At 36.8% G+C, this 12,416-nt stretch overlaps 1 protein-coding gene across 1 annotated transcript; it reads left to right on the top strand.

The window, feature by feature from the left end:
- The first annotated feature begins 10,902 nt into the window (after positions 1-10,902).
- On the top strand, positions 10,903-12,126 carry LOC127130447 (uncharacterized). Its single transcript, XM_051059452.1, has 3 exons — positions 10,903-11,415; positions 11,497-11,672; positions 11,829-12,126. Exons 1-3 carry the CDS (start codon positions 10,903-10,905, stop codon positions 12,124-12,126), a joined length of 987 nt encoding a protein of 328 aa, XP_050915409.1.
- The last annotated feature ends 290 nt before the right edge of the window (positions 12,127-12,416 follow it).

The following is a 12,416-nucleotide window of genomic DNA, read 5'->3' as shown; positions in this document are numbered from 1 at the left end:
TTGTTGGTAGGTCAAATTCGGAGGTAATATATTTGTTGCGATATAGTTACTGAAGTCAACATACCAAGGTACACTGGTTACTATTAGGGTAGCTTTGACATTCAGATCTACCTCATCTGAGTATTCGTAGTGACATGTCCATTTGTCGACTGATGTTATCAGCTTGTCGTATGTAAAGTCATCATTTATAGGAATATGGTCGGGTTTTAGGTACTCAAGTCTCGAAAGGTGGTCAGCTACCACATTCTCGATTCCTTTCTTATCGCAAATCTCTAAGTCAAACTCTTGTAACAACAAGATCTAATGAAGTAATCTAGGTTTTGCGTCCTTTTTTCTTAGTAGGTATTATATGGCAGCATCGTCCTTTTTGCTCAAAGGTTTAGTGATTTTAGAGAAGTCCTTGATAAAGCTCTAGTAAAAGCCGGCGTGTCCAAGAAAACTTTGGATTTCTCTAATCGTTTTGGATGGCTAAAGGTTTTCTATTACCTTGATCTTAGCTTTGCAAACCTCAATGCCCCTTTCTGATACTATGTGTCCCAAGACTATACCTTATGTAACCATGAAGTGGCATTTCTCCCAGTTTAGTACGAGATTGACTTGTACGTGTTTTTCCAGAATTCTCTTTAAGTTATCAAGGCAGTTTTTTTTTTAAACTGGATCCACATACTGAGAAGTCATCCATGAAAACTTCCATGGTCTCATCAAGGAAATCTACGAATATAGACATTATACATCATTGGAAAGTTGAAGGAGCGTTACATAATCCAAACGACATTCGTCGATAGGCAAACGCTCCATATGGACATGTGATGGTTGTTTTCTCTTTGTCGTCCGGGTGAATAGGGATTTGGAAAAATTCTAAATATCCATCTAAATAATAAAAATAAGAATGTCTAGCTAAACGTTCAAGCATTTGATCAATGAACGGAAGGGGGAAATGGTCCTTCCTGGTCACTTTGTTTACCTTCTTATAGTCTATGCACATGCGCCGTTTACTTTCTATACGTTTTGCTACTGATTCTCCTTTTTTGTTTTGTATGATTGTGACACCTCCCTTCTTTGGTACGACGTGTACAGGGCTAACCCATTTACTATCAGAGATTTGATAAATTATTCCAACATCGAGTAATTTTAACACTTCCTTGTTGACCACATCACTCATTATAGGATTTATCCTTCTTTGGTGTTCTCTAGAAGGTTTAGAGTCCTCCTCTAGCATAATTTGGTGTATGCACACAGATGTACTTATCCCTTTTAAGTCAAACATGGTATAGCCCAGATCTGCAAGGTATTTTCATAAGACATCTAAGAGTTGATTAGTTTCGTCGTTGTTTAGATATGCATTTAATATAATCGGACGGTTGAATTCTTCATCAAGATACTCATATCTTAGATTCTTAGGTAATTCCTTAAGCTTTATTGAGGGTTTCTGTAGCGGGGTATTCGTTACCATTAGAGATATTGACTAAATCCAAGGTAAACCATACAAGTCGAGTCGCCACCGCACTTCTATTTATCCAAAGGAATGGTTAGAAAGCAAACAAAAACCTAAAAGTTTTATCGAATCAAAAACTAGTAAAAATGTCAGAGATCTGGGTAAGGGGGTTGGTTATGCAATGGGAAGGTTTTAAGCACCCAAAACATCCTAGGTATTCCTAGGGAGCCCTTTTCACATTTGTTGTAAGGTTAGTATTTTTGTGAAAATTTGTTTGTGCAAACATGATTGAAGAGATGAGAAGAGAATATACAAGTTAATTACAATTTGTGTTTGGATGGATAAACCCATTGCCTACGTACCATCTTAAAAAAGATTAGGATCAAAACCTCGTAGTTCGGGGTAAAAATCTCAAAACAAGTTGGTGACTTGATTGGTCCAAAAGCCTTAAGGTCTTTTGTTATCCAAGGGAGAAAACTCAACCTAAAACCACAAATCCACCATGTGAGGATAGCTTTGACATGCTAGTGAGGGGTTAACCCTATAATAAGCATGGAAGACTCATTGTCCATCACTAAGGATATAGGTGAGTATTACATCTACCTCAAGGATAACTCAAACCTAATAGCTAAAGGTTATGAAAAACTTTGATTTAAGAAAGTGGCCATTGGAACCACAAAAGTATTTGAATGGGTTATATTTACCAATGAAAAGTATTTACAAAATATGGTCAAAGTTGACTTAAAGATTCAATTCAAAATAAGTGTTATGAAAAGAAAGTTTAAAAATCAAAAGCATAATGCTTAGGTTTCTAATGTTTAAAAAGAAGTGTTTATGTTTGCACAAAAAGTTTTGGCTTGGGTTAGAATGGAGGGAAGAAGAAGAATGGCTAAGGTCCTAATCATACAAGAGATGAAGGATAAGAAACAAGACCACAAATGGAGTTCCTCTCTTGAGATCATATTGATGATCCAAGTAGCTCCCATCCTTTGGAATATGCAAGCAAAATAAGTGTAAGCTCAAGCAATCAACATAATCAAACAAGCCCTTAGAAGATCCCCAATGGCTCTTGTATCTTTCACTTTGGATGAACATGGCAATGGTTCTTCAATTTGGCTCAAATAGGATTCCCTAGCACAAAAGCACACAACATCAAAAAGTTCTATGAAGCAAATCAAGAATGGACAAGAGTGAGTTTAGAGATTTGGTCCTTCTAATCCATCTTCAATATTAAGGTCCTTTTACTCCAATTTGCATAGGGAATGTCCTAGAAACTAAGTCCATTTGTCCATTTTTACATTTGGTCCACAACAATCAAAACAAAACACAAGCACAATAATATATACACAATTATGTGCTCAAGTGAGCAAAAGGCAAATTGCATTAACATAAACATGTGCTCAATGGAGCAAAGAGCAAAAGTAAATGAATAATATGTACAAGAATAGTAAATTGCATAAATGTAAAGAGCAAGAATTAAATGTTAATGGTTAATGGTTAGTGTTAGAGTTAGTGTGTCATAAGGCAATTTAGCGCTATGTTAAGCAATCGTAATTGAACTTATGTAGAAGTCACAACTATATGAGGCCGGTCAATAACAATGTAGGTAACAACACAAGTTAGAGATTTTGATTAGTGAATCAAACTCCTACAACTTGCCATGCCAAAAAGAAAATGAGAAATGATCTTGTATTGATTTAGGTTCTTTGCATGATTTAGGAAGCAACCTATCCTTAATGCAAAGCCATTCACTTGATCCATGATCAAAATATATTAGATTTGAACCAAGGAAGATTAAACCTCCATGTATCAATGCTAACCACCAATCTTTAACTCATTGATCAAAAAAGAAAAAGAAGAAGAAGAAGAAGAAGAATTAAAGTACATTAATAGAAATGGAATAAAATAATCAACAAGTATTGACCAAAGATAGAGAAGGTCAAGGTCAAACAATATAAAACAGAAGCAAAATGAAGATTAGAAGTCAAGAAACAAATAAAATATTTTTGGTATTTTTCACTATTAAAATAAAACTTGAATTAAAATAATAAAGAAAGGTCAAACTTCAAACTCACTTCAAATCAACTTTGAAAAGTCCAAGTGAATTATCCCAAGTTCAACAAGGTCAAACAAATTTTTGACAAAAAATTTCAGCATTTTTAGAAGTCAGAAACTATTTTTAATCAATTAAAAATGCATAAAATAACCTAATTGAATTAAAATCTCAAATAAATCTGAAATCAATTAATAAATTGATGAGAATATTTTTCATAGATCTATCATCATTCAAAGAGGTTGGAAAAATATTTTTGTATTTTTTGGATATCAAAAACTATTTTAAATGAATTAAAATAAGCAGAAAAGAGAAAATTACTAAAAAAATATCAAATGATAAAATAAAAAAATTAAAAATCAGTTTTAGAAAATAGAAATTAAAAGGAGAAAAATGCAATTGGTCTCACATTTTTTGGACCAATAATGGAGGAGTTATGAATTTTTAAAACGAAATGGAATTAAAAGAAATAAAAGAAAATATAATCAGAAATTAAAATAATTGGAAAAACGTGGAACGTCAGATCTGAGCTCATTAATTGAGCTGGCAAATCATGAGGCTCCTGAGCGCGCGTCCACCATGTTCCTTTGGTCAATGCATCACATGTAGCATTTATATAAGTCATAACATGGGATGGCTGTGATTAAATCTGGAAAAATGAAATGCACGACTGAAATTGAATCTGGAGACCAGATGGTGACCAGCGCCACCGTCTTCTTCGACCAGACTCCGGCGAAGTTCAAACTTGCAGAGAAAAAAAATTAACCAAATGCTACGATCTTGGTGCCAGTCAAAAGTTGGGGTGATGTACATCACCCCTGTACCAACCAAATCCACTCTAGGTTTCTACATTAAGAGAAATCAGAGATGGAATTTCTGTGGTGTTCAAATGAACTTAATGGATTTCGAAAATTCAAAGTTCAAGAATGTTGCCTCTATGCAAAGGACTTCAGATCACACAACAACAGCAAGAAATAACCAGTATATGAGTAGATTCGAAGAAATTAAAATGTGAGGTAAACCTCTAATTTGCAGAGTTTGGAAACACAATTTCTTGCTATGGATGCTTGCAGTTTGTTCTTTGGATCAAAAGGAAGAAGGCTAAGGAACTTTAGATCAAGAAAACAATCAATGAAATTGAATTCTAGATCTGAAAAATTGAGAGAAAATTGGTGAGTTTCTTTGGAGTGAGGGTGAGGATTCAATTGTGCAGCATTTGGAGCGCCTTTAGGTTCCTGAAATGAGAAGCCTGAGCAATGTATTTATAGCAAAATGTAGCTGAATGCATGAGCATTTCGTGTGCATGGATGGAAAGGGCCTCCATGCATGGGCCTGTACAGGCGCATGGAGGGCCAAATTCCAATTGGAAATGAATGCTTATCATCAGCAAAAGTGTTTTGTACGTGCAGATAATGTGTACTGAGCTCGTGCAATGCGTTTTCAATAAGTTTCCAAAAAAAACATGCACTAAATCTTTCTCCTCTTCGACAATGACATTTCCAACAACGAAACATAGCCTTATGGGTAATGTTTGGAAAGCTTTTGGCATGAGGATCAAATGTTATATCAACCAAAACTTTATTTGGAAATGGGAACTTGATGAAAATTGATGTGTTAGCTCAACGAAGCTGCTTCTTTGTTATCTCAGATCTTTTCGCTTGAAGCTTCGACTCTGTCAAAATGCCTACGTCGAAGAGGGCTTTGTGGAGATACAAAAATCTGCTAAGTCCCAGGCTTCGACAAGAAAGATTTGTTTACCCAAAGGGAAGATTCCAACAAAAACAGCTTCGACACAGCCATCTTTTCATTTATTCTCCAAAATGCAACACTTCCAAAGAACCTCAACCATTTTTTGAAATCTCCAGTTAACAAATTGCCTCCAGGAAATGTCTATATCGAATTACTATAGAAATGGTCATCTTTTGTGGTCACCAGATTTCGACCTTAGCTGCCCCCAATTTCAACAAAGCCTCAAGTCCTACAATAAGAGCTTTGTATTCTACTTCGTTGTTAGAACAAAGGGGACCTTCAATTCTATTTGAGTTTTGGCGAAATTCTGTCAGGAGAAATAACATGATCCCAACCCCACTTCCGTCCTTATGAGTGGCACCGTTGAAGAAAAATCTCCACGGTTTCGACTTAACTTGAAGTTGAGGATCTTCGACCACACCTGGCCACATCAATGAGCATAGGGGCTCCTAGAAGCTTTTGATCCTGTGATTGCCCAAACTATAAAACACACAAAGTTAGTGACATATTTTTGTGCTTTTGGTTAGTAAATAAAAATGAGAAAAGCAATAATATACAATTCAAGCATGCTTGGTGATCTCAAACCAACTCACAAAAATTCCCACCCAAAGGGTGAGAGCCAAGATGCTTGTGATCCTTGAGGCAAAATGCAAATGCAATGTTATGATGCCTTGAGGGATCTTAGGGTCAAAATTAGGGTCTTACAGTTTCTTAGGACCTGGTATATGGTTAGGGGTAAGTAGTAGGCATTCATAAAAGCTATCGTCCATATATGGTGTAGCTGACTTAAAGCCATCATCTTCCTTTATTAGTGTCGAGGGAAGCTTTATTGTTTCAATAGGTTCTTCCTTATCCAACTCTCTTACGCACTCATCAATAATGTCAATGACACAACATGAGTCATCTATGGTGGGTGCTTTCAGAAATTTGGATATGATAAACTTGACCTTCTCGTCGCCTACTTCGAAAGTCATTTTTCCTATTTTGACATCTATCATGGCTCCAGCAATTGATAAGAAGGGTTTACCTAGAAGAATAGGGATATCTTCATCTTCTTTGATGTCCATTACGACAAAGTTTGTTGAAATATAAACTTGACCAATCCTACCTGGAATATCTTTTAATATACTAATTAGGTATTTAACTGATCGATCATCCAGTTGAAGGGGCGTCCTAGTTGGTTGCATATCTTCTAGGTTTTATCTATTGCAGATAGTTAAGGCATCAAACTTACACTTGCGCCTAAATCCAATAGTGTTTTGTCAAGAACATATGGTATAGAAAATCTTCCAGGATCTTTTTGCTTCTTGGCTAATTTGTTCTCAACAATTGCATTGCATTCTAAAGGTTTAGGATCGTCAAGCCTGCGCTTGTTTGTTAAGATGTCTTTTAGGAATTTAGCATATGGTGGTATTTGGGTAATAGCCTTAGTGAAAGGTATTTCGACGTGAAGTTTTTCAATCACCTTCACAAACTTCTTATATTGGGTGTCTTGTATGGTTTGTTTAAGTCTTTGCGAATATGGAATTGAGGGTTTATAAGGAGGAGGTGGTACATATGTATGATTCTCTTGGTTATTATTTACTGCTCCCTTATCCTTAATTTATTCCTCTCTTTGTTCTATGGTTCTACAGGTTCCTCTACTGCTTATTTTTCTGGTGTAGTCACAATGTTTCCAATGTCATTCATATGATACAAGCTAGAGAGACTCCCCTTGGGTTTATTTGATACACTCTTTCTCTTGGTCTGAGTTGTTATTTTGATCTTATTTGTTATTATTTGATGGTTTTTCTTTGAGTATGTTTCAAGGGATTTTTTATCTGATACATCTAAAGGACATTTAAGATTGCTTGCTTTGGAGTGCTTGCTTGGATGTTTGGTTATCTTTATTTGATACCATCGGTCTTCCTATTAATTGCTTGGATGATTATAGCTTTTTTGTTTGCTTGACAATCCAAAGGAAATGAGTTTCTATATGACATTATTGTCTTGTGGATTCTTCCCGTGGGTTAGATCTTTTCAACTCTAAACTTTTAAATCTTGTCTAGGATAGTCCCTTCATCTCCTCCTTCTTCTTGAATTTCAAAATCTCTCTCATTTTCGAAACTTCTTTGCTTGTTGTTTTCAACTTAGAGTTGTTTTAATGGGTAGAAACATTGGCCTTATGCCATTGATTTTCAAAATACTTTCTTAATCAAACTTGTGAATAAACTTAATCATATTGACCTTATTTTCAAAAAAAGACGAAAAAAGAATTAACAACCTCATCTAATCATCTTGGCCACTTTGTGCCTTTTCCTTTTAAACTTTTCAAAAGAAAGCATATAGATTTAAGTTATATTTGGTTGAGATATAATTCTCCCATTCCATGGTATGTTGAGTGTAAGACTTTCCATTTATTGGGGGTTAGTGGCATACTTGTTGATTGAATCCAAGTTGGAGCACTCCTTGTTAAATGTTGTAAAGCTCTCATTATCGGTGGATGTTTGGTTGAGTATTCTCTCATTGATAACAAAAGATCTTTAAGCTTTTGTTAAAATCAATCTACCCATCTTTGAAATTTTTACCACAAACTACGAGGTTCTTATCCCTCATTTTATGTTGGTATGTAGGCATAAGACCAAAAGTCTTGTCAAACACAAAAATGTAAATAATGAATTCTTTTCTCATATTCTCCTTCTATTTTTTAGAAAACATCTTTTTCAACCAAAACACTTACATACAAAAAGGGATCCCTAGAAGTACCTAGGACAATTTGGGTGCTAATACCTTCCCTCTGTGTAACCAACCCCCTTACCTGTAATCTCTGATATTTTATTATTTTTTATTTGAAAACTTCTTATCTTTGGGTTTTTTTCATGCTTTTTCCCTTTTCCTTTGGAAATAATAAAATTGCGGTGGCGACTCTTATTTTATTGACGTTGAGTTAACCAATAGCTCAATGGTCATGAATTTACCGCTATAGTAAGAAAGTGGCGACTCTGCTGGGGAGTATTCCCCAGTGGGTTCAGCCTACTTTTTGTGTGTATTATATTTGTTGATTATTGATGTTAGTGTGTTTGTATATTATATTTGTGATACTTTCTGTCTATTGTGCTTGGTGATCTCTGTGTGGTGAGATAAGTTTTATACCCGAACTTGAGTGCAATCTAAGATAGGAGGGTGGTATAGTCATGTTGGCTTTGATGGATTTATTCCTGAAAGAGTTGACATGAGATCCCCGCTTAGTGGAGACCCCTTTGGAATTACTGATATCACATGAGTAAGTCGTGGATATGCGTTACATTTTATGATCTGGGAGTCCGAGAAGTTGAGGATCGTAGAACTCTTAACCCAACTTGGCCTATTTAGGGCGTAGTGTGAAGACTATTCAAGTGTAGACTTGATAATAGTTGTTACACGATACTACACTTAGACGAGTTTCTCTTGAGAATACTATGGGTTGATGAGTCAGTCATCTAAACCTATAGTATCTGATAGATGGGATCACGACTTTGGGAACTTTTTAGAACATGATATATAGGTTTTATCCTTAGTATACTCCTTTGGGATGGTTCTTAACCCGACTCCATGCTTGTGACTCACAACAAACCCTTTGATTCTTGGTTGATCTGATCAGTTATCATCAATACCAATGGATCTTGGGTGTTGATAGGGTGAAAACTCAAATCCACCAAAATGGATGATTGATCTTGACGATGACTTTATATATTCCTTAACCTTTGTTTGTGTTTTCCTTGTGTGTGATTGTTGCATTCATGCATACATGTGCATCATAAGCATTCATCACAAAAATAAATATTCAAGGAACTAAGGTCGTGTTTGCAAATATTTTCAGACCATGGATTATGGACGAAGGAACACGAAGAAGTACAGTTTCAGATGTCCAAATTTTAAAGAGTTAAGGAAGCTACCATTGTTTGTAGTTGGTCCTTTGGATTTCAAAGGACGTCATGGAAAGCTTTTGTAGGTGATATCTACTGAGGTTGTTGAAAGACTCTTGAGTGTGTTGGTTTAGTTCTATGACCCCTTTTACTGATGTTTCACTTTTCCCGATTATCAGCTTATGCCTACGTTAGAGGAGTATGCATATCTCTTGGGTATACCCGTATCTGACAAGGTACCTTGTGGATTAGAGGAGATCTCAAGTCATAATTGATGCTCTTCATTTGAAGAAGTCTAGGATTGATGCAAATATGACGAAGAAAGGAGGTATCAAAGGTCTGACTTCTGAGTTTCTGATTGGGAGAGCTACCACTTTTGCTCAAGCTGGTAGTATGGATACCTTCAAATCTATCTTTGTATTGCTTATCTATGGTCTAGCATTGTTCCCTAACATTGACAACTTTGTAAATGTTAATGCCATTAGAATCTTCTTGGTTGGGAATCTTGTTCCGAATCTATTGGGTGACACATATTTCTCTCTACATATAAGGAATTCTAAGGGTGGGGGAACCATCATGTGTTGCGTCCCTTTTCTATACAACTGGTTTATTTAGCACTTGCCTCAGACACCAGTCTTCTTGGAGAACAAGCAATGTCTACGGTGCTCTCAAAGACTTATGTCTCTCACTAATGATGATATTACTTTGTATGATTCTGCATGTGATTGGAGATTATTGATAGTTGTGGTGAATTCTCTAAGGTGCCTCTCATTGATGCACAAGGAGGAATCAACTACAACCCTGTTTTGGCTCGTCGTCAGCTTGGGTTCCCCTTGAAGGATAAACCTAATAACGTTTGGTTAGAAGGTATGTTCTATCCAGAGGGTAAAGATCCCTAAAATTTGAAAGGAAGGATGGTGCGCGCTTGGTATAGTGTTCATAAGAAGGGAAGAGCCGAGCTTGGACCATGCAATTGTGTAGCTTTAGAACCTTACACTAGATGGGTGAAGAAGAGAGATTTGGAGCTTAAGATGCCATATGCCTGTGAAAGACCTATGTCTATGGTTGTGACTGCGCCATCAACTCTCTCTAACAAAGACGTAGAGGAGTTGAAAGACGCACAAGCTAAGATGAAGCAAGAAAGGGACCTTTGGGAAGAACGGTTCCATGCTTTGAATTGAAAGCAAGTGGAGTTTTAAATTGAGTTGAAAGACAAGGATGCACTCATTGAGATTCATGAAGAGTGTACATTGAAGAGTGAGAGAGAGAGAGAGAGACAGAGACAGAGGATTTATTTTCCTCTAGTATCCATCAGCCTTCTGGTGCTTGTAAGAAGATCGTTGATCGGCTCGTCACCGAGAAAGCTCATATGAAGACCGCTTATGAGTGAGAGATCAGACGCATTTGAAGGAAGTACACGCCCTTATCCAGTTCATCTGATACGGCTTCTAGGGATCCTTAAGATGTTATTTTTCTTTTCTCTTATATTTATATTTTGGTTTCTGAAATTATGCTAAGTGTAATCCTTCCAAAGTTTTATGAATGAAAATGAGATTTGATGGACAATTCAAATTGTTATTATTGATTACTATTATTGTTGAAATACTTGCAAATAAGGCTTTGTATGTTCCTTAAAAAAATCAAAAACATTGTATTCGTGCATCATTTGCATCGCATGTTTCTTGCATTCTAGTCATTCGGTTAGGTGTCTCATGATCTTCATCTTTGTATCAGACAAGCTGACTCATCAATACAACACTCGCGCTAATCATCAACGTAAGATGGATAATTTAGAACCAGAGAACCGTGTACTTAAGGAAGAGGTTTCTAGACTCACCGCTCTTATGGATTCTCTCATTGTAGCTCAGAGTCAAACGGCTCCAACTCTTGCAACTCCGCAACAGCGGACAGTCATCTTAGAGATCATCTCAATGCCAGTGTTTGTGGTTTCTATCAACCAGCATGCGCACTCCATGCATGCCGGATTCCCGTGGGGAATGCCTCTGAATTATGTGCCTGAGGGTTATGCTTCTATTGTTTCTCCTATGTCGACATCTCTCCCGGTCATGTCGACTCATTCTTCTGTTGTGCATGTTATGCCATGTGTTAAAGAGACTATCTATCATTCTAAACCGTTTGAGGGTCCAGATGTGTATGAGAAAATGGATGAAATTAAGGATCAATTTCAAGAGCTGAGAAAGAAAATGAAGACCCTGAGGGGGAAAGATTTGTTTGGGAAAAGTGATGTTGAACTTTGCTTAGTGCCCGACGTGAAAATCCTTGTTAAGTTCAAGGTCTCTGACTTTGAGAAATACAAGGGAAACACTTGTCCTTTAAGCCATCTTGTGATGTACGCCTGCAAGATGCTGAACCAGATAGATAATGATCGTTTGCTCATCCATTATTTTCAAGACAGCTTAATCGGTGCCGCTCTCCGTTTGTACATGGGTCTAGACAGTGGCAGCGTTCAAGCTTTTAATGACTTAGGTGAGGCCTTCGTTAAGCAGTATAAGTATAACATGGATATGGAGCCAGATCGTGACCAGTTACGGTCCATGTCTCAGAAGGATAAGGAGACATTTAAAGAGTATGCGCAAAGGTGGAAGGAGCTTGCTGCTCAGATCAGTCCTCCATTGGAACAAAAGGAAATGACGAAGATCTTCCTCAAGTCTTTGAGTTCATTCTATCATGAGCGTATGATTGCTAGTGCTCCCAGTGACTTCAATAAAATGGTGAACATGGGGATGCGTCTAGAAGAAGGTGTTTGTGAGGGCTGTTTGTCTAGAGAAGAAATGTCTACTAGCAAGAAGTATGGGGATGGTTTCTCTAAGAAGAATGAGGGAGAAACCAATTCAGTATATGTGGGAAGGCAAAGGAGACCTTATATGAAGAAAAATCTCAAATCTCATCAGCAACATCATCAAGTATCCTCTGTTATTCTAGTATTTATAAACAATTATGCAGTTCTATCAGCACTAGTTCAACAACAACAACAACAACAATAACATACTCACAACAATCACAATTACAACAACGATCAGCATTACAATTATGAGAGGAAGAAGGTCATGTTTGTCCCTATTCTGATGACCTATGTCGAACCGTATCCATCTCTCATCTTTAAGAATTCGGTCCACCCGAAGAATCCTCCGCATATGTCTGAACCTCTACCATGGTGGTACAAGCCCGATCAGCATTGTTCACCCAACAACAACAACAACATTATGGTTCAGTTCTATGACCCCCTTTACTGATGTTTCACTTTTCCTGATTATTAGCTTATGCCTATGTTAGA

Source organism: Lathyrus oleraceus, chromosome 3 (assembly GCF_024323335.1).
Source record: "Lathyrus oleraceus cultivar Zhongwan6 chromosome 3, CAAS_Psat_ZW6_1.0, whole genome shotgun sequence".
NCBI lineage: Eukaryota > Viridiplantae > Streptophyta > Magnoliopsida > Fabales > Fabaceae > Lathyrus > Lathyrus oleraceus.
Note: the sequence above shows the minus strand (reverse complement) of the source record. Positions and strands in the feature narration are given on the sequence as shown.

Excerpts from the sequence above, each read along its gene's own strand:
- LOC127130447 (XM_051059452.1), top strand. The coding sequence starts at position 10,903 with ATGGATAATTTAGAACCAGAGAACCGTGTACTTAAGGAAGAGGTTTCT. Across the intron at positions 11,416-11,496 it reads AAATCCTTGTTAAGTTCAAG|ATAGATAATGATCGTTTGCT; the intron begins GTCTCTGACTTT and ends ATGCTGAACCAG. Across the intron at positions 11,673-11,828 it reads CCAGATCGTGACCAGTTACG|TGCTCCCAGTGACTTCAATA; the intron begins GTCCATGTCTCA and ends TATGATTGCTAG.